Source organism: Lycium barbarum, chromosome 1, assembly GCF_019175385.1.
Source record: "Lycium barbarum isolate Lr01 chromosome 1, ASM1917538v2, whole genome shotgun sequence".
In the NCBI taxonomy this organism is placed as follows: Eukaryota; Viridiplantae; Streptophyta; class Magnoliopsida; order Solanales; family Solanaceae; genus Lycium; species Lycium barbarum.
In genome coordinates, this window is record NC_083337.1 from 137,579,079 (window position 1) to 137,600,873 (window position 21,795).

General features: G+C 34.9%; 2 protein-coding genes and 1 long non-coding RNA gene across 3 annotated transcripts; 1 reads left to right on the top strand and 2 right to left on the bottom strand.

Moving 5' to 3' along the window:
- The first annotated feature begins 3,800 nt into the window (after window positions 1-3,800).
- LOC132639230 (uncharacterized) lies at window positions 3,801-6,940 on the top strand. Its single transcript, XR_009582094.1, has 2 exons — window positions 3,801-5,354; window positions 6,131-6,940. It is a non-coding gene; the product is annotated as an uncharacterized LOC132639230 (long non-coding RNA).
- Window positions 6,941-7,234: 294 nt separating this feature from the next.
- Window positions 7,235-14,396, bottom strand: LOC132639234 (uncharacterized). Its single transcript, XM_060355701.1, has 3 exons — window positions 13,983-14,396; window positions 12,484-12,688; window positions 7,235-7,617 (listed from the first exon to the last, which is right to left on the bottom strand). The coding sequence occupies exons 1-3, from the start codon at window positions 14,130-14,132 to the stop codon at window positions 7,559-7,561; spliced, it is 414 nt and encodes a 137-aa protein (XP_060211684.1). The 5' UTR covers window positions 14,133-14,396; the 3' UTR covers window positions 7,235-7,558.
- Window positions 14,397-17,893: 3,497 nt separating this feature from the next.
- Window positions 17,894-20,165, bottom strand: LOC132639238 (membrane steroid-binding protein 2-like). The gene is made up of 2 exons (XM_060355705.1): window positions 19,701-20,165; window positions 17,894-18,535 (listed from the first exon to the last, which is right to left on the bottom strand). The coding sequence occupies exons 1-2, from the start codon at window positions 20,150-20,152 to the stop codon at window positions 18,142-18,144; spliced, it is 846 nt and encodes a 281-aa protein (XP_060211688.1). The 5' UTR covers window positions 20,153-20,165; the 3' UTR covers window positions 17,894-18,141.
- Between the last annotated feature and the right edge of the window lie 1,630 nt (window positions 20,166-21,795).

The window sequence follows — 21,795 nt, forward strand, 5'->3', positions numbered from 1 at the left end:
CAGGCGGGCGACCATATTCTTCTGTACCCTATGCATGATTTACATATTTGAAACTAAATAATTTGATAAGATTGAATTTGCACTTATGTTTGATACTCCCATTTCGTTATGTCTCAGATTTGCTTTCTGTACATTCTGCTTTGCATACTCAGTACATATTTCGTACTGACCCCCTTTCTTCGGGGGCTGCGTTTCATGCCCGCAGGTACAGACGCACAGTTCGGTGATCCCCCAGTGTAGGATACCCCTTTTGCTATTGGAGTGCTCCCCTCCCTTCAGAGCACATCTTTTGGTATACACTTTTGTTCGCTATGTTGTATATATTCGTTCATGGGTACGGCGGGGCCCTGTTCCGCCATATGATTCGTTTGGTCTGTTTAGAGGTCTGTAGACTTATTTGTGGGTGTGTGTGCCTACTTCTGTGCAGTTGTGTCCATATGATCTCCTTCGTTATGGCAGCCTTGTCGGCATGCATTTTGTATATGTTTATGGCAGCCTTGTCGGCTCGCACATGTATATGTTGTTCTGTTGGCCCTGTGTGGCCTTTGTGATATTTGCTGTGTACAGGGTTATTTTGGATAGTCCGAAAAACAAAGGAAACTCTGCCAAAATTTTTCTGGAAATTGTCTAAATTTGAAATATAGCCTTGATGGCTTCTGTTATATACTTGAATGCGTTTGATAAAATTTTGAGATAGCATTTGATAGATGTGTTTGGGTGCCCAGATTGGGCACTAGTCACGGCCTACGGGGTTGGGTCGTGACAATAGTTAACTCATCAAATTCATTTAACCAAATTCATAGTTTATATCCAATTAAATATGATCTATTTAAAAAGCGGCAAAAGAATCAAATCATACTTTTTATTATGCCACTTTTTCAAATCTGTTTTTTTTTTTTTAATCTCGATTCAAATACATTATCTTTCAATTTAAATTACAATTCAAGTTATTTAATTTTTCTAGTCAAATTCAAGTTTTTTTAAATAGCATATTTTTTCCACATTAAACAACATTTTATTTCCACATTAAAAGAATTACACAGATAACACAAAGATTACATTCATATCGGTTTAACTTTTAAAAAATCTAATTAAATTGTATATTTAAAAAAATAAAGTACTGTAAATTTTTCCTCTTTATTTTTGTTATTTATTCTTATATATGTAGTGTGTAATTTTTGGCATTTCCATTTCCATACCATCGAAGTCTTTTTATTTCTCATGCAAAAAGTATAGAATTTTTCATTACTATAATACTTGTTTTAAAATATTATATTATTATTCTTATTTTTATTTTGAAATATTATATTATTATTCTTATTTTTATCTTGAAATATTATATTACTAGTCTTATATGAAATATAAAATATTCTTAATAATTTCATGTTATGCTATAGATATTCCAACTTGTCATGTTAATAGTTAGCAATATATTAAACTAAATCTCTAAAGTAACTCAAATTCAATTTTTTTATATTTTAATTTTAAAACTTATCTATAGATTTAAAAAATTCATCTTTTAATTCTAATTCATTCAGATTAAATGCTAGTTTGTTCCTTTGTCGCTTTTTAACCGGGTCATATTTGATTGGATATAAAATATGAATTTGATTAAATTAGTTTGATGAGTTAAATAAGTCTATTATTTCAAAAATATGGGGCTCTAATAACGTGGCATGCCAACTCGGAGAGAAGGAGACTTTTGAGTGTTTAGGTGTTTATTTGAGGAAAATAGTGATACATAAGTGACATTATTTTCCTAAATGAAACAAAAATGACTTTTATAGAAAATTTCCTAAACTTGGGTGACCATCTGAGGAATTAACTCTTAACTTGAGTCATTCAAGAAGTTCAAAACAAAACAAACTTGAATCTTGAGTTCATAAACATTAATAACATGTTTGGCCAAGCTTTTGAGAGGCCAAAGTGTTTATTTTGTTCAAAAAGTGTTTATTTTGAAAAGATTGAGGTGTTTGACCAAGTTTTCAAGAGAAAATAAGGACCCGTTTGGCCATCAGAATTATTCACTTTTTTTCGGAATATTTTTTCACTTTATGTTGTTTGGCCGTAAAAATTCCAAATAGAATTTGAAGTTGTATTTGGAATTTGGAAAACAATCAAAACCTTATTTTTCACTTTTTTCACCTTTTCCATTTTCTGTTTTGGACCTTTATTTATTATTTTATTTTTTTCAATTTTTACCCCACAAGTTTTTATGTTGCTCAATTTTTAACCTAAAAGTTCATACAACGTTTTTCACTGGTCAGAGGCAACTTATGTTGCTTAATTGCTCGCCACTCCAACAACATTGAACATCATGTGCTAAAAAATCTCTAAAAGAAAAGAAGCAGCTGGGAATTCTGCAACAAAACCATAGTTAGAGATGCTATATGTTTTGTGTACACCAGTAAGCCTCTCAGTTGCAGCCTTTTGATGGAAAGAAACCATCAAAGCACTCCATAAGCTGATCTCAAGTATAATTGTTATATTTCTCGCACTTGTTATGTTTATTAATTGCTTTGGGTGGTTTTGCTAGTTTTTAGAAATTTGGGATATAAATCATATTTCATGTTTTATAGGAAAAGTACATTTCAACAACCAAATATTATTTGCAAAAAAACTCCAACTCCAACTTCAAAAATTCCAAAAAAAGTGAAATTGTTTTTGGTTTCTAGCTATGGCCAAATGCCTACTAAGTATTTTTTGGAAAGTAGCAAAAACTGTTTTTCAGAAACTAAAAAAGTAGCTTTTCTCCAAAATTATTTTTGAGAAAAATACACTCAGAAGTACTGGCCAAACATTAATTACTGCTCAAAAGTGTTTTTCAAATTAATTAGCCAAACACAATTTGCTTTTCTCAAAAAGTAATTTAAAAAAAAAACTTTTGAGAAAAAACATTTTTCAAAATAAGCTAGATTTACTTGCAAGGGTTAACTGAGTTGGTTAGGTGAGTGGTTTCGCACATAGGAGACATGAGATCGAGTCCCCTCACAAGCAACCTTCTCAGTCAGAGCTCGTCGCACCGAGCTTATCTAGTGCGGTTAACATTTTCAGTGTGGTTTGCGAGCTATTGCACAGTGAGCAGGTTACCCAGTGCGCACCCGAAGGATAGCAACTGCGAATTTTCTGGGTGTTGTAAAAAAGTTTAGATTTTAGAAGTTTGACCAAACATGCTACTTCCCTCCGTTCATTTTTACTTGTCCTGTATACTATAAATAATTATCTATTTTTACTTATCCAATTTGAATAATTAAAAGATAATTTATCATTTCATACTTATTTTACCTGTATCATTAATTATTGAGTTGGAATGTTCAAGGAATTCTTGGTGGCTGCATAAATTTTAAAGTATATTTAATTAATTTCAATAATTAGATGACTTAGTAATAATTAGAAATGATATAGTAAAAATTGTTTTTTGAATCCTAAGAGGTGTGCCAAATCAATAAAGTAATGTACGGAGGGAGTATAATATAACTAGTTCAAATTTGATCAAACTGATCCATTTGACATGCTAAGAAATACTCCCTCTATATCATATTACTTGTGCACTTTTTTTTTTTTAAAAAGTCAAACTACATAAAGTTTGATCAATATTTTGAAATATATTTTTTTATCATATTAATATGAGAAAAATTACAACTAGTAGTACTTTTATGGGACGGAGGGAGTAATAACCTAAGGCATTAATTGCAGGAACTAGGCTGAGATAAAAATAAAAAAATAAAAAAAATTGGGGTCTAGGTTTTCAGGTCCATATATAGTCCCATAAACGCAGTCGCCGTTGGCCACAAGTAAGATGTTCCCAATAGCTATCATAGATTAAGTTCGACCATATTGGTAGTGCAATAATGTTTATTGAAGTTGGAAATCATTGTACATATTATGTGTAAAGTAACAGTTGGGATCTCACAACTTTATCTGATATCATGTTCAAAATGGTTTGATTGAATCTCTTGTTTCTGATGGAATGGAGACTGTATTAATAAATCTTGTAGTTATGAGTAACATTGTCCGATTATATTCTAAATATTTCGCGGATCATGCAATATTAAGTTAAGAACTTGGGCAAATTTGCTTGGCATAATTCGTGAAATATGTTGGATATACATCAGACGAGTGTTGCTCGTAAGCTATGAGATTTCTCAAGAAGGTCTTCCTTGCATCAGTTGGTAGCAAGATATTTCCATCAATCCATTGTCGAACTTGATATTGAATAAACTTGTATGACCTCAACAGTTTCCTTTCTGACTGCCCTTTCATTTGGTTTGTGATCTTAGTAGCTCAGTTGTTTCACTACCTAAATTTTCACGTTTGATTTCCCACCTTGTAATTCCCTTCCCCTATGTAATTAAATTATATATATATATATATATATATATATATATATATATATATATATATATTTTGTTTTGGTTTGTGATCGGTTTCTCTACTACAGCTCTGTGCTGTTGCCACTTGCCGGTGAGCTTTCCTCCGTATTTTATATTCCTTCTTTTTGTTGTGGTCTTTAATGATGTGAGATTTGCTTTATTTTGGTTTTTCCCATCCTCTGATGATTGGTGTTATATGGAGTTTTGTGTTAGGGTGAAATGCTATATTGCTCTGTTGCTTCCTGTTGGGTGTCAGTTTTCTATTTTGCTTTTTCTCTGCGTGTTTAGAGCATGTTTGGATTGGCTTATTATAAGTGCTTTTAAGCCAAAAAAAAATTGCTTTCAAGCACTTTTGTAGTGTTCGGGTAAGATAAAAAAGTATTTTTAAGCTCAAATAAGCCAAAAGCCATAAGTTATAAGCCCATCCAAACAGGCTCTTAGTTTCTTGTATGTCTAATTGCGCATCTTGTCTATATCATTCTCGTTCTTTGGTCATTTGTTTGGTTTTTCTAGCAAAATTGCAACAGATAGTAGAAAAGCATAAGAAGCATTCCAAAGGTATACTTTCTTAGTTGATTTTGCAAAATACTCTGCTTCATGGATTTATTGGAGAGGAGAATATTGATAAAGCTTTAGACTTATTTAATTGAATGGGAGATCAAGGACTGTACTCGGTGTGATAACGTACTATACCTAACTGAATGGTTTATGTGTGTTTGATAAAATGCTGGAAGCTAATATACTTTACAGTGAAAAGGTTGAAAGGGGGTATTCACCCTAACAGATCCACATATACATCATTGATTAATGGACGCGTCTCTCTGGATAACTTAAAGGAGGCTTTTTGCGTCCCTGATGAATGATGTTAAGCTTTAGTCTCTTTGCTATTCGAGCCAATAAAATTTAGGTATTCATCAACTTCTTGAATTTCAGGAGTTTTGATTTCCTTTTCGCAGTATCCATTCTTGATGTACAATAAAGGTATGTTTGTCTTACATTCTACTATTATTCTTCATATGGTGGTATTTTGACTTTGTGAGAGCTTTCTGCATTTCTGCTACTTCCCGTTTCTCTGCTCTTGCTGAAATTATCTAACACATTGTGCCTGCATATGAGAAGTCTTTTGACTCTCTACACTAAGCAAATAGTGGAGAAATTCTTGTTAGGAAGACATGCATGAAATAGCAACTTGATCTTTTAAGCCTAGAAATATCAAGTTGTTATTTCTTGCTTTCTTGACCAAGAATTTCTTCACTATTTGCATAGTTAGAAATTAAAATGGCTTGTCATATCCACTAAAGCTATTTACAAATCTATAGCAATTTCACGAAAGAGAGCAAATATCACTAATAGAAAAGTGTTTTAAACGTGTTTTATGCTTTAATCTTTTGTGCTCTTCATTCATATTTTTCCAACAATCTAAAAGCTGTATTTTTCATCTATACATACTCAATAAGAGATGGTGAATAGAAGGGGAAACAAGGAAACGGTGGGAAATGGCCTTTATAAGGGGAAGACAGATCATGGATGTTATTTTAATTGCCAATGAGTGTATGGATTCAAGACTAAAAAGTGGTAATCCAGGAATACTTTGCAAGTTAGATATTCAGAAGGCTTATGACCATTTAAACTGGAATTTTCTGCTTGAAATTTTGAGGCAGATGGGCTTTGGTTCTAGATGGATCAAATTTTGCATAAGTTCAGTTAAATTTTCTATCTTGTTTAATGGTTCACCAGCAGGTTTCTTTTCTTCTCAGAGAGACCTGAGACAAGGGTGACCCTCTGTCCCCTTTTTTGTTTATCATTGCAATGGAAGGTCTTAATGATATGCTGAAGACTGCTCAAACAAACAGCTGGATAAAGGGCTTCAACGTTTCTACCAGGTCTGGTGATAACTTGGAAATATATCATCTACATTACGCAGACGACACTCTGATATTCTGTGATGCGGATATTGAACAATTGAAAATTCTGAGGGTAATATTCATTTTGTTCGAGGCTATTTCTGGGTTACACATCAATTGGAATAAGAGTTTCTTATATCCTGTTAATGAGGTAACGAATATAAATATGTTGTCTGGAATACTTGGAGGAAAAGTTGGTGAGCTTCCCACAATATACATGGGCATGCCACTGGGAGCAAAAAGCAAGTCCAAGGAACTATGGAATACTGTCTTGGAAAAATGTGAAAAGAAGCTGGTGAATTGGAAGAGTCAATACCTCTCTTTGGGAGGTAGATTGACTTTAATAAATAGCGTGTTAGATGCTTTGCTATAGGATGTCTATTTTTCCAGTTCCCATAAGTGTAGTGAAAAGAATGGACGCTTGTGTTGCTTGGACTCTTCACTTTCGGTGCAGCACCCATGTCGACACGACATGGGTGTGGCTGTTTGATCCGTACTCAATTTGGTCAACCAATTTTGAGTACTTTGATCAAAATCGAAGGAGAAATTTTGGATAGATTCAATGATTTATGTTAATCAAAACAAAAGCTATGGTGAAATTGAAGAAAACCGAATAACTTGTATATAGAAATTTCTATGTCACTTCTTTTCCTTTTATCCTCATCCGAGATTCTCCTCTTGATAATATTTTCTAATCAAGTTTTCCACATAATATCTCATAAATTAGGTTTTATAACTCTATTTTTAGAATTTTGAATTATTTTTTGTTGAATCCCGCACCCGTATCCGTACTCATTCACTTATGTTAATTAATTGAGACTAAATATGTTAAACAAACTACTTTTTTCTTGTACCAACTGTATCATCTGTGAAAATACAGGAGGAAAGAGATCGATGCAGTGGCATTCAACTGAATAATATGCATTGATATTTTTGTTAGCCCACATGGACGATAAGTTTCAAAATATACCATCCACAGAACTTTTGGCCTTAAGAGAGAACTTTTGCTTAGCTACAATAAATACTAAGAGCCGCAAGTCCGCGACCCCTGATGTCATCTTAAACAGAATATTATAATCTAAGGATGACACTAGTCTTTATATCAAATTACTTGCACTGTAAAAGTTCCAGGTCACATAGTATTTCAGCCGATCAAGGAAATTATAGGGTGATATACAATGGAGTTATTTTGCAACACTAGCATTCGACCCTTCACCTAGAAGAACAGAACAATCAACGCCTCTACCTTGGAGCTTGACAAAATTACATGCACGATACGATTCAATTGGACATAGAGGACACTGCTGCGCTGACTTTTTCCTTCCCAGTAGGTTGAGGCTCTGGGTACACGCAAAAAGGAGAGTTAGCTAGTGAAAAAGGGAAAACAAAGCCATGATCAGATCTTTCATCAAAGATGCAATAGCTAGCAGCAAATAAATGAATATATGCTACAAATATTAGTAACAACATAAATGGTGGCCACATGACTAACATATATGAAAAACTGATAGGTGAACGTTCTTTTCTTGTTGGACGCTAGTTTATTCTATATTTATTCAAGGAAAAGACATGTAAAGAAAAAATGTAAGCAATTCTCAGTATATGTCTCTTGTCAACATTAAAATCTACAATGAAAAGGGAGAGAGTATAGGATAGAGGTTAGGCTATGATGCAATTTATGGAATAAGAGATGGAGTAGTATTTTCCCAAACCTAATGTGGTAGTTTTGCGTCTTCCCACCTAAGTGAGGCTAAGTCATGAAAGTACAGTGTGGTAATGTATCCACAATGCACTGATTGCTTGAGCTCTCTCAAAAAAGCCAAAGGGTGCACGTCAAGAGAGCCATGATAGGAGTTAATGTCGGAAAAATATGAAGGAACACCACAAAATATTAAGGCTTGAAACATGTTGGAAAAGCTTATCTAAAAGTGATATTTGTTCCCTTTACTTCGCGAGATCACTATGCGATAGAATGCAACTACCTTTAGTATATATGAAAGTCTTTTGCCTTTATACACCAAGCAAATAGTTCAGAAATTCTTGTTAAAAAAGCATGAAATAGCAACTTGATCTTTTTAAGTGTAGAAATATTAAGTTGCTATTTTGTGCTTTCCTGACCAATTTCTCTACTATTTACATAGTTAGAAATTAAAAAGGCTTGTCATATCCACTTCAATCCTATAGCAGTTTCGTGAAAGAGAAGGAGAAAACATCGCTTATAGAAAAGCGTTTTAAACGTGTTTCAAGCCTTTATCTAGTGTTTTACATTCATATTTTTCCTACAATCTAAAAGCTATATTTTTCATCTATTCCTACCCCAACGAAAGATGGTGACTAGAATGGGAAACAATATCTTGAAGTAATAGGAAAACGAAGATCAATTGCCTGTTTCATCTCTGATCCAAAACGAAACCACCCCAATACAATCCCCCACCCCAGGCAACATTAATGCAATCCCTGGAAGTAAATAGGGTTTGCTTGCTGACTCATAGAACCACCTTGCAGGACCTCCACCTTAGGTTGTCTGAGATCTTTTCTGGACGATCCATATCAGGGGTTTGGCCTTTCGTTCAGAACAGAGGAGAGCAAAAACCTCTGCCAGAAAGTGTTTTACAAGCCTTTGTTGATAACTTGACATTTGGGGTTTCTTTTCCTTTTTTCTAATAAGTCAAAGTTTTGCTAAGAAACGATACCAAGATAGTACTGCAGCAAATACAAAAGGTGGGACTTGTTTTACATTAGATATTCAGGGATTCTAAAAAGTCCAGCGTATCATGCAAATTCAAAACTAGCTTCCCTTTCATCCAGAAGTGAAAATTCTGCATGCACCTATACTTACCAGTTACCAACAGAGACCATCTCCTATTTATCCTCAAAACATATCCTGTTTGTTTCAATCCATATAGTCCACGCAATGCACAGAGGGATAGTCATCCATCTCCTGTTTCTGTTCCCGTGTTAACTCTAATAGGATTGGACGTGAGCAAGGGTTTTTCTGGATAGGGAATCAACAAAGCCAAGTTTGGAGATTATGCAAACTGGTTGGAGAAGCACGATGTTAATGAAAACCACTAGCCCAGATAAAGAGTTATAATGAACCAAGATTTTGTCAAGTCTTGATGGCGCAAACTTCACAAGATGGAGAGGATACTGCCTATTAAGTGAAAAAATGGGTTCTATTTTCTTAACTCCTCTACTTTTCATCTAAGACTTTTTTTTGTTACTTATATTTACATAATTTCTAACAGTTAAAGACCCTTTTTCAAAACTATTTTAAAAGAAGTTATTGTACCATTAGTAAAACTGCTAATTCTTTTTTTTTTTTGGGGGGGGTGGGGGGTGGGAGGGGGGGGGGGGGGGGATCAGTAAACTAAAACTTCTAATTATTACTGCAAATAACAGTTCATCCCAGAGACAGAGGAAGGTTGAACTTACATTTTCATGCAATCAAGTGAATCAACTGCACTGGATGATGCAAACTAATGCCATAATATCTATAAGAATATATAACTAGACATCACTCAAAATCTTTCGAAATAGAATTAACATTTACCTCACGTGAAACACCAATGTGGTTATCATTTGCAAAGTAGTGGGACAAACAACATGATCATTGAGCGACCTAAACAGAAGAATGGCATGCTTTGCTTTTGAATAGATTAAGGATGTAATGAGTAATCGGTGTGAAACACCAATGTGGTTATCATTTAACCTAACCAGATGATTAGTCAACTAACATTTAAAGAAAGAGCCATGCACCTCCAACCATGAGGTTGAGGGGTTCAAGTCACCAACTGGGAAGTGAGAAAAGCTACCGGTGGCCCCTGTGGAGGGGGGATTTGGGCAGGGGAGTACTTTACTGTTTCCAAGAAAAAGAAAAAAAAAGAGGAGGAAACCTTGCAAATTCATGTCAGAAACATAGCTTGCAAGAGCATCAGAAAACCGGAAATTTGATGGATCAATCCTACACATCCTTTGGAAACAATATTCCTTTCCTCCCCAGTTCCTTTTGAGTCCAAAAAGGGAAAAATAAATTTCTTTCACTAAATCCACCATTCCTGTTCTTTTTATAACCCCCCCCCCCCCCCCCAACCCCCGCTTGTGGAACCTCAATCTCCACGGGCTTATTAGCTAAATGGCAATTGGTCTGTACAAGTAAGTTCTGTATAGTTTTGACTGTTAATATTTACTGTAGACAGAGAAAAGGCAAAAAGGTTTTTAGTTATTACAAAGGCCACATCTCAAGTCCATATGAAGGAGAAGACATTTTCCTCAACAGAAATAGCACAATAAAAATTAATGGTTATTAGTGATGACCCAACATCTGTTGTTTTTACCACGGCTCTGTTTTTTTTTTTTTTTCATTTTTTAATGACCAAGAAAGAACAAAGAAGAGAGTATCAGCAACAACTGGTTCTATTAGGGGACAACTCATGATGTTCATATCGATCTATGCGCCTCTGCATCTAGCATTGGGTATACCTCATACAATAATTGTCCTAGCTCTACTATATCTTGTTTTATTTCTTATGGAACAATCAAAAACACTTTTTTGATTATGGATGTACTACCAGAATCGTCTAGGGTCAATCCTTAGAACCAACCGTCACCTTCTAAACTCATAACCCCTCAAAAGTCTTCTAACAAAGAATCTAGTGGTAGCCGTATTGTCAAGGTTGAATGCTTCAAATGTCAAGGTTAAGAGAAGCAAACTAAAGCATAAAGCTTTATATAGAAGGTTTATAATTCAATACAAGATGATTTACATTAAGGATCCTAATGCCTTCATATAGGTTCACATCTTAAGTGGCTTTACTTCAAGAATCAAAGTGAGACAACCCCACAAAAGACAAGGATGACGATTAATTCATCTAAAGATAAGGATGGCAAGCTGTTGAATCATCATATGACAAGCTACTGCATCATCGTATGATACGTTGCTGCATCAGCAAGTGATAAGTTGTTGCATTAGCCCTCAAGCATCTCAACTCCGAACATAATTTGGTGTTCCATCTCAAATGACAAGCTACCTTATCTTTAGCTTGGAGTGAGTTTCATCAAGCCTTCATGTTCCTTCTCAAGCATAAATTTGGTGTACAGACTAAGGTAGTTGATGCCTTAAGTCGTCATTCTGCTTTGGTAATGACATAGGAGCTTGTCACTTGCTGATGCAACAACTTACCACACAATGACTCAATAACTTGTCATATGATGATTCAACAGCTTGTCACTCTTATTATTGATAGATGGCCTTGGAAGTATATTTGGAACACAACGCTCCCTACAAAGATCATCTGCTTCAGATGGATAGCCCTATATGAAGCATGTTTGACCGAGGACAACCTCAACAGTCAAAGTATTCAGATTGCCAACAGATGTTTCATGTGCCTACAACAGTCAGAAACCAGTAATCATCTCTTGCTACACTGCCCAATTGTTACAGACATTTGGTGCATATTCCTCTCTATTTTGTCTGAAGTAGGTTATGCCACAAAGCATCAAAGAAGCCTATGAATTCATGTCAATAAGTTGATAAATCCATCAGGAAAGCCTGGCAGATGATCCCTACCTGTACTTTTTTTTAGTGTGTCTGGACAGAAAGTAATCGCAGATGTTTTAGTGGGATATCAAATCCCTCCTACACACTTAAGGCTAGATGTCTCTTATGGTTATATAATTAGCCCATGTAGATTGCCCATATAATTAGGAAAAAAAAAAAACTTTTTGGATTGTGTCAGCTTTTTAGCTCTAGCTTAGCTCTATCATGTACAACAGTTGACTTCCCTCCCCCCACTTTTTGTACTCACTGCATCCTCTTGATGCCTTTTTATATAAAATTTCTTACTTCAAAAAAACCCTTATCTTTAAATGGATCAGTTATCATCCTTACCTTTCATAAGATTAGTTGTCACCTTTATCTTTTTGGCATCCTTATCTTGATTCTTGAAGTAAAATCACTTAAGATGTGAGTTTATATAAAAGGATTTAGGAGGCTTAATTTAAATTATCTTGTATTAAGTTTTTCTTTTTATATAAAGGTTTGTACTTTAGTTTGATTCTTTTAAGAGAGTGTTTCCTCTTAAGAAGTAAGTGCGACGTAATATTTCATGTATTTCATTTTCATATACTCTATAGTTTAAGTGCGACAAGTAAGTTCATTCTGGATTTACCAAGAAGACTGAAAAAACAGAAAAATGATGTCTTACTTGATATGAGCGCCTTGGGTCTGGTTTTAAAAAGAATCCGTTGACGAATTACTCCAATAACGTTCAATTCCACCCTTGATGAATTGATGTCACCCTTTTCTTCTTCAGTGGCAAGTTTGATTTTCTTCAATACTAACATGGGCTTTTTCAGGGGCACCTTGGTTCCAGTCAACTCATGATATCCAACCGTAAATGTATAAGTTTCCTAAGGAAATAGCAGCCAACAAAATGGAAAACTTGAGATTCCTAAAATGATATCCTTCTAGCAACAAGAATATAAATTTTAAGCCCCATGAGTGGAATAAAGCAAAAAGAAAAAAAACACTAAAAAAAGAAGAGGAAATCTGAGAATTTTCTGTAACATAAACTCTTGTGTATAAGGTCTGTGCACATCCTACCCTCCTTAGACCCCACTTGTAGGACTACACTGGGTATGTTGTTGTATAAACTCTTGTGTTTGTCTGGTGGAAAATGGAAGATATTTTTCTCAAGGAAAACATTTTAAAGTGGTCTGATTAACTTGAATTGTCGAAATGTTTTCTCCAAGGAAAATAGTTTTCACTAAAAGGGAAAAATGACTTCCTCAATTATACAGATATCCCAACACTTACTCCATATCATTTATTTCATCAACATTGTCATGAACCTTTAACAAACAAATATGGTCAAAATACCATCCTTATACTTCATACTACATCTTTTCTATCAATAAAACCTTGAAAATAATTCAGGAAATAGATTTTCTAATTAGAAAGACTAACAGAAAATATTGTTTCGCACCCAAAGAGAAAATAGACCACTTTCTTTTTCTGAAAATGAAAAGAAAGGTTGTTTACATCACACTCACTCTCTCCTACCCAGTATCGGCGGATCCACTTGTGCACAGATAAATTCTACTCCCTCTGTCTAATTTAAGTGTCTTACTTTCCTTTTTGGTTTGTCCCAAAAAAAGTGTCTATTTCTATATTTAGTAGCCGTTTGGCCATGAATATTTTTCACTTTTTTCCAGAGTTGAATTCCGGAATTTGGAAAACATAAGAAGTTGTTTTCACTATTTTCACTCAAAAATTCAAAAACAACTCCAATTTGTATCATGCCCAAAATACAACTCCAATTTCCAAATACCATTTCCACTTTGAAAGAAGAAAAAAAACTACTTTTCTCTCAACGTTCACAATTTTCATGGCCAAACAGGCACTTAATAAGTTGACAATTCAAACATCATGCATAATAATGACAAGTTTAAAACCACAAGATTCAAAAGATATTATAGTACATTCCACTCATTTTAAGTTAGGACCACAAGATTCAAAAGTATCTTTTTATTCTTTAAACTTTGTGCCTAGTCAGAACAATCTTGTGTCATAAGAAAAACTATAATCCAAATCGATTTTTTTTTTTTTTTTGATTGGGGACACTTAAATTGGGACGGAGGGAGTACATATATAAGCAAAAAAAGAGGAGTGTGAAAGGATGGAACATAGAGTTAAAAAAGACACCTGGGAAGTGGGGCGACAAAGAGTGCCAATTTGGAGATTTTGGAGTTTATCTTTGAAGGAGGGTTGAGCTTCAACAACACCTTGAAGCTCTAGAACAGCCCATTCTGGGCATTTCCCCTCTCCGCAACTGCACTTTACCTGTATCTGCATTTATATTTCACTCTCCGATCAACCAACTATATGCCAGAGATTCTTGGTCTCTCTTTGAGATCACCGTACAGTAACCTTAAGATTTGGGTGAAAGGGTTTTTTCTGCTTTTCAGTTTTCAGGTGGGCGCTGGAAAGATTGGTTTTGGCGGCAAAGCTTGTGCATACAGAACGATGTCGTTGCCGAAAGAAAAATAATTATGGTCAAAATATAATTCTTTCGTCCTTTTTGCTTCTTTTTTCTCTCTTGGGACACGTATAGTCATTTTTTGGGGCATCATTTAAGCTTAAAGCGAAAATTTTAATTTAAAAAGTTTAGCTAGTACTTCCTCCGTCCAAATTTAAGTGTCTTAATTTGATTCCATACCAAGTTTAAGAAATAAAAGAAGACTTTTAAATATTATAGTCTTAAATTAAAAATGTGTAAAGTAGCAAAAAGTTATTTGAATCTTATGGTTATAAACTTGTCATGTATAATGTGTGAATTGTCAACTTACTAAATATAGAAAGAAATATTTTTTTGAGACATACCAACAAAGAAAGCAGGACGCTTAAATTGAGACGGAGGGAGTACTTAAAAAAAGGACAGCACCTGCTTATCTTCTTCTTGCTTCTTCTGAAACTTGAAGTTTTGAAGTGAAAAAACTTAATTTCAGGACATGTTGTCCTGAAATTTGAGGAAGGAACAAGAAGCAATATATGCTCGCTTTTTTAAGTTATGACTAAATACCAGTAAATAGTTTGCAAGTGATGGATAAAATTAAATGATGCTCCTAAAAGTGGCTACCGGGTGACATTTCTACCATTAACCAATAATCACGTCATCTAGAAGAGGTTCTCCAATTTAAGGCGACTAGGGCTATGTAAGGGTGGTAACCGGTTTGGTCTTACCGGTTTTAACCGGTAACCGGACCGGTTAAACCGGAACCGGAACCGGTAGAACCGGTTAACCGGTTCCGGTTAACCGTTTAATGGTTTACCGGTCCGGTTCCAATATTTTGAAAACCGAAATCGGTTAAACCGGTAAAACCGGAACCGGTTAAACCGGTAAAAAATTATAAAAAAAAAAAAAAAAAACTAAAGTATATAAGTAAGTATATATAGTATATAGTACACATATATAAGTATATATAGTATATAAGTATATATAGTAGTACATATATATTAAGTATATATAGTAGATATGCATATATTTAGTATATAGTACATATATATTAAATATATGTATAACTTAATATATATACTATATATACATATCTACTATATATACTATATAGTAGATATGTATATATAGTATATATATTAAGTTATACATATATATAAGTATATGTAAGTTATACATATATATGTATACGAAAAGCACTATTCTGTATTGCTGACTTGTTGTTAGGCTGTTAGTCAGTAAATATTTAAACTTTAATTATAAAGTTGTATAACATATGAAAATATAGCTACAATATACAAATAAATACTATAATATATATATATATAATACAAAAAACAAAAAAAAATAGATTTTAATCACTCCAAACCGGACCGGTTCCGGTTTGAGGTTTAAAACCGGTAAACCGGAACCGGTTAGGCGGTTTCGGTTTTGGAACCGGAACCGGCCGGTTTCCTAACCGGTTCCATAACCGGTTCCGGTTCCAACCGGTTAACACCTTTAGGGCTATGTGGGCACAAATGCATATCCAATGCGTGACATGTAATTTGTTGTTACGTTTTATGTATCCTAAAAATTCGCATATAGACTTATATTTATGTCACATGTACAATTGAAACAAACCAAGAATCCGTGTGATAGAGCTTTGGACTATGAATGTACCTAGCAAGTGCACATTTCTATGTCACTAACCCGTCAACTATAAAAGGTTAACGATGTTACAAGAATATGCATCTTTGAGCCATTTTAAGGTTTAATCAAACTGGATCCTTTTCAAAAATTACTAATAGCTTACTAAATTGTAGCAAAAACACAGAGAATAGTGGAAGTCTATCATGCCACTTAATGCTCTAAAGTCCAAATACAAAGTACAGCTACAAAGGTTAAATTGATCTCTTTCCGGCTCAAAGATACATGTCTATTGAAGTCCCTGCTGCTTTTTTTGCGGTCCAACAATTTTGGTGCACATTAGATGCTATCAGGCTGTTGCATGTGCACACCTTCTCAGGTGCAACGAAAGGGGAAAGTTTGGCCAGGCCAAACTCTTCAAATTTGACGTTTGGTATGTATTTCAGTATTTCCATTAAGTTGGTGGCAAGTTACTTGTAAACATCAGGGTGATCTTTAGAGAGCTTAAGTAATTTTTTCCTGGTTGGCTAAATACTCCCCCCCCCCCCCCCCCCCCCCCCCTCCTTCCCCTGGATCAAAAAGAGAGTCCACTTAGAGCCCGTTTGGATTGGCTTATAAGTTGCTTATAAGCTGTTTTCAGTTTTTTTGAGTGTTTGGCTGGCCAACTTAAAGTCATGTTGTGCTTAAAATAAGCTCAAAAAAATAATTGGGCTCATTTGACTTAGCTTATCTAAAGCAGTTTATAAGCCAAAAAAATTAGACTACCTCAACTTATTTTTTTTAACTTATAAGCTGTTTGCAACTTATAGGCATAAGCCCATCCAAACAGGCTCTAAGAGCCTTTTTGGATGAGCTTAAAAAAAGCAGCGATTATAAGCCCAAAAAAACAAAAATTGGGTAGCCCAACTTTTTTTTTTTTTTGGCTTATAAGTTGTTTTCAGCTTATAAGATGTTTTAGATAAGCTAAGCCAAACGGGCTCAATTATTTTTTGGGGCTTATTTTAAGCACAAAATGGCTTTAAGCTGGCCAGCCAAACACTCAAAAAAACTAAAAACAACTTATAAGCAACTTATAAGCCAATGCAAACGGACTCTTAGCTATTTGCACCTCATAAGAAAATACTAATTCTTAGACAAAAATAGGTAATTTGACTAAACTGCCCCTAATTAAATAGGCATTGGGATTTAATCATATAACACTTAGAGCCTGTTTGAATGGGCTTATGCCTATAAGCTGTTTGCAGCTTATAAGCTAAAAAAAATAAGTTGGGATAGTCTAACTTTTTTTTTGGCTTATAAGCTGCTTTAGATAAGCTAAGTCAAATGGGCCCAATTATTTTTTTGAGCTTATTTTAAGCACAAAATGACTTTAAGCTGGCCAGCCAAACACTAAAAAAAAAACTAAAACTAGCTTATAAGTCAATCCAAACAGGCTCTTAATAGGGGCAAATATGAAAAAAATAATATTAATTCTTTCTTAATGCTAAGTAGACTGTTTTTTTTATCTAAGAAAAAAAAAACTTTTTGGACACTTTATTTGATCAGGAGGGAGTATGTTAATATCCCACTAATGAAATAGCACCACTTTAAGATTTGAACATAGAGATCAAAAGCGATCAGCTTCACCAATTTCCATGGGCCACAATCCCCACTGAGATATCCGCTATTCCTTGAAAGGGTCAAAAGATAACAAACGGCAGTATAGGGAAAAGGTAAAAGCTGCTTTGAGCATACCAAAATTAAAGAGAAAGGTCTCCCTTAAATGGTGCAATAAAACTGTTACCAAAACAAAGTTGGCACACCCAAACATAGAATACAGAGAAAAGTATGTTATGCCAGCTATCTAGGGTCTTATACCAAATTTCTAGACTTCTCTTTTTGCGCGAAACCATGTAAATTCCCCAGAAACACCAAATATACGCACAAGAATTAGACGTAATAGACTGTGCAACTGCAACATGAGATGCACTGGTTTAGACAAGATAAAGGGGTCTCCAGTATATAATCAAGTATTACCTCAGTAAGATACCTATAAAATACAGGAAGCAAAATGCTTTGTTTCATTATTTCATACAACTCAGAAATTTAGACTAACTTGACTGCTAAGGAGCCTCATACGACACAAGATAATTAACAAATGCACCAAACTCATACATTTCAGATCTCCACCAAACAGTTCCCTTTGATTCTCAGCTTTTACTTGAACTAAAATTGTCACAATTAGTCCTTGTCGACATGAGCATCAGATTTGTCCACAGTTTCAGCAGCAATGGTCTCTGAAGGAGCATCATTAGCAGCCTCGGAAATTTTTGATGGACCATCATCTTCCAATGGCTTGGCACTACCCGAAGCACCACCCTCGGCTGGCTTAGCTTCGCCATCAGTTGCTTCAACAGATCCATCATTTACTGGCACGGCCTGCTTCACAGTCCCAACTTTGACATATTTGCTCATGAATTTGTACTCCCAATCTTGTAAGGCATCAAGCTCAAATGCACCAAGGCCAGAGATATCCCCAGTAAGATCTTTTTCCTCGAATGACATCTTGGCAAGAGCTCTACTAGCATCCTTTCCAGCAAACAATGCATAAGGTCCCCCAGGACCATAAAACATTCTGCAGGAAAAATGACAAGTCCTCAGCAGTTTATAAAGCTTAATGGTAAGATATGTTAAGTTTACCTTTGAGGAAGGAAACTTATTCAGACTCGTATATTTATTCAGACTCGTACAAAGATATTTGATCTATCAAGTGATATAGTTGTGGATGAATTTAATGTACTCTGAGACTAACAGAAACACTACTTATAAAGCAATTTGACCTCATTATTCTATATGAGGTCGTCAACAAGGACAAGGACAACTATAACATTTCCAAATCCAAGAGTTATAGAATCAACTGAAGCAATTTATCCACTCCAACCAGATTTTATACTAGACGTAAAAAACTAGAGAAACAACAAACGAAATATGTTTTCTATCTAACCAAAACCTCAACAAACAAAAATCTCGTCATTGGTTAAGAAGACTAGTTGATTACTATACAAACGGTTATTATCGCAAAGCCGTTTGGTAAAAAATGGAAACTCGAGCTGCTCGTCTAGGAATCACATACAGGTCACCTTAGCTATCTTAAGTAATTGAACCTAAGACATCTATAAGCCCTTTGTACCACTCTCACCCTTCGACTAGCCCTCATCACCTGACCAGCAGAATTACACACTTAAACGAATATTCAAGAACACTGCAAAAAGGAAACATTTTATCGAAAACTTTCTCCATCAAATGTTAACTGTTCAAAAAAAAAAAAAAAAAAACTGTCTCCATCAAGTCAGGCACTATAAGATACTGATTGCCAGGCCTATACGTCAGCCAAATTTCCCTGCCAAATCCAGAATATTAGGCAAAAACTCACTATTTTCCAGATTTCAAATCCTGAGAACTTCAGCAAAATTCACTTTTTTCCAGCAAAGAACAAACAAAAAGCAATTCATAGTACTTGAAATAGACATAAAGCAAAGGTTTGAACTTTTCTAAAATCACCAAAAAAATTCTTATGCTTTACCTACCAGATAAGCTCAAAAGTGCATATAAAGTTTCAAACTTTTCCATACCCATCACGAATAAACACCTCAGTTAACAATCAAGAAACAAAAAGTCCACACCCAAAATCAAAGTCAAATTCCAAAAGCATCTAACAAATAAAAAGGCACAAAACTGAAAATAAGCAAAAAAAAACCACACCCCCAAAAGACAAAACATCTTAAAACTAATAAAACTACCTGCTTTGAGAAACATCATAGATCTGACCCTTAATAGCCATCAACAAAGGTTTCTTGGGATCAGTGCCATCATATCCTTTCAACTCTTCTTCCGTAATTTCTCCAAGTTGAACAGGTGGAGGCAAAGGCTCCATCTGTTCCTCCATGTTTCTTGGCCGTGGATTGTGAGCACCATGATCAGATGAACCAAAAAACCCAGAGACAAGATAGTAAAAAGCAAGAGCTAAAGCAACAACAGTGAAGAAAGTTGTAGGAGATAGACCTGTGTATGCTGTAATTGAATCTTTCAAAGTGTCTAATAGTTGTAGGACCATTTTTTTAACTCCGATTGAGAAGGGGAAAATATCTTTGAAATTTTTGGGCGAGAGAAACAAAGCTCTGTGTGTGTGTGTTGAATGATAGAAGCAGGGTTTGGTTTGTCTATCTAGTAGGACTGGACTCTGGAGCAACATACCATTCCACGCCTTCATTTTGGACTATAGTATTTGATTATTATTACTCCTCTATTTCAATTTGACCTATTTTCTTTTTATTTCGTGTTAAAATAAATGACATTTTTCTTAATTTGAAAATAAATTCATTTTATGAATGAATTGTAGCCATACAAATATTCAAGGCTTATTTTGAACCACAAGTTTCAAAAGTCTTTCTTTTTTCTTAAATGTCGTGTCCAGTCAAATGGGTTCACATAAATTGAAACGGAGGGAGTATTAATTAATACTCCTTCCGGATCAAAAAAAGTGTCCACTTAGTCATTTTTTCTTGGGTTAAAAAAAGTGTCCACTTATTAAATCAAAAAAACAATTAAACTTATCTTTCCAGATTTGCCCCTATTAAGTATTATGTGATCAAATCCCAATGCCTATTTAATTAAGGGTAGTTTAGTCAATTTACATATTTTTTTCTTAGAATGAGTAGTTTCTTAAGGGGTGTGCAAATGACTAAGTGGACATTTTTTTTTACCCGCAGGGAGTAATAGTACTCCCTCCGTCCTATTTGTAGTGTCCTCACGCGCTTTGGCCACAAAAATCAAATATTTTTCACTTTATTTGGAAATTTGAAGTTAGATTTGAAGATGGGGTCGAATATTTAATTGTTTGAATATACTGAAAGTGAAAAAAGTGAAGAAAAGAAAAAGTGAAAATGGGATTTTGGCTGTTTTCCAGATTCCAAATTTAAAATTTTCATGACCAAACGCTGATTTTTAAATAAAGTGAAGAAAAAAATCTGGAAAAAAGTAAAAAATTCTCATGCCCAAACGGGTCTTTAGTTTGATTAGGCACGGAATTTAAGAAATAAAGATAGACTTTTGAATTTTATGGTCCTAAATTAAAGTTGAGTGTAATGTACTAAGCACCCTTTCACATACAATGGTTAAGTGTTACATGTCATGTACGCATGTTCATGGAGGGCAACCCGCAGCATGCATGGGTAACACCTGCGGATCCTCAAACATAAGTCGCCTTTTTTGTGGGAACCCACAGCTGGGCGCTAACCATGCTGTGAACCCCTGGGTATCTGACCCCATAACTGACTGCTGTGGCATCTGCGCCCTGCTGACTTGTCATGACTACTGGAGGTATTGTATGACAAGAAATCACAGACAGTTCGCACACGCTGCAGCGCTTCGAACCCGTGACCTCAAGCCTTTTGTAATCAAAGCCGCATAATCATTCTGTATATAACGTGTCCCGGCCCTTTAATGAGGGACTCGGTAATTAAAATCATAGCATCATAAACATAAACATATACGTGTCCCGGCCCTTTAAATGAGGGACTCGGTAATTAAAATCATAGCATCATAAACATAAACATATACGTGTCCCGGCCCTTTAATAAGGGACTCGGTTATAAGGAATATATGCCCTCCTGGCCACCATCTCCATATCATCATATCATCATATCATCACATCATCATATCATCATATCATCATATATATATAACGTGTCCCGGTCCTCTAGTGAGGGACTCGGTGATTAATATAGTAAATATGCGCACGAGAACGTGTCCTGGCCCGGGACTCAGTGAAGGATATAGCGATAAGCATTAGCAGAATAATAAGCAACCACATATATGCAATTCATCTTTTGAGAC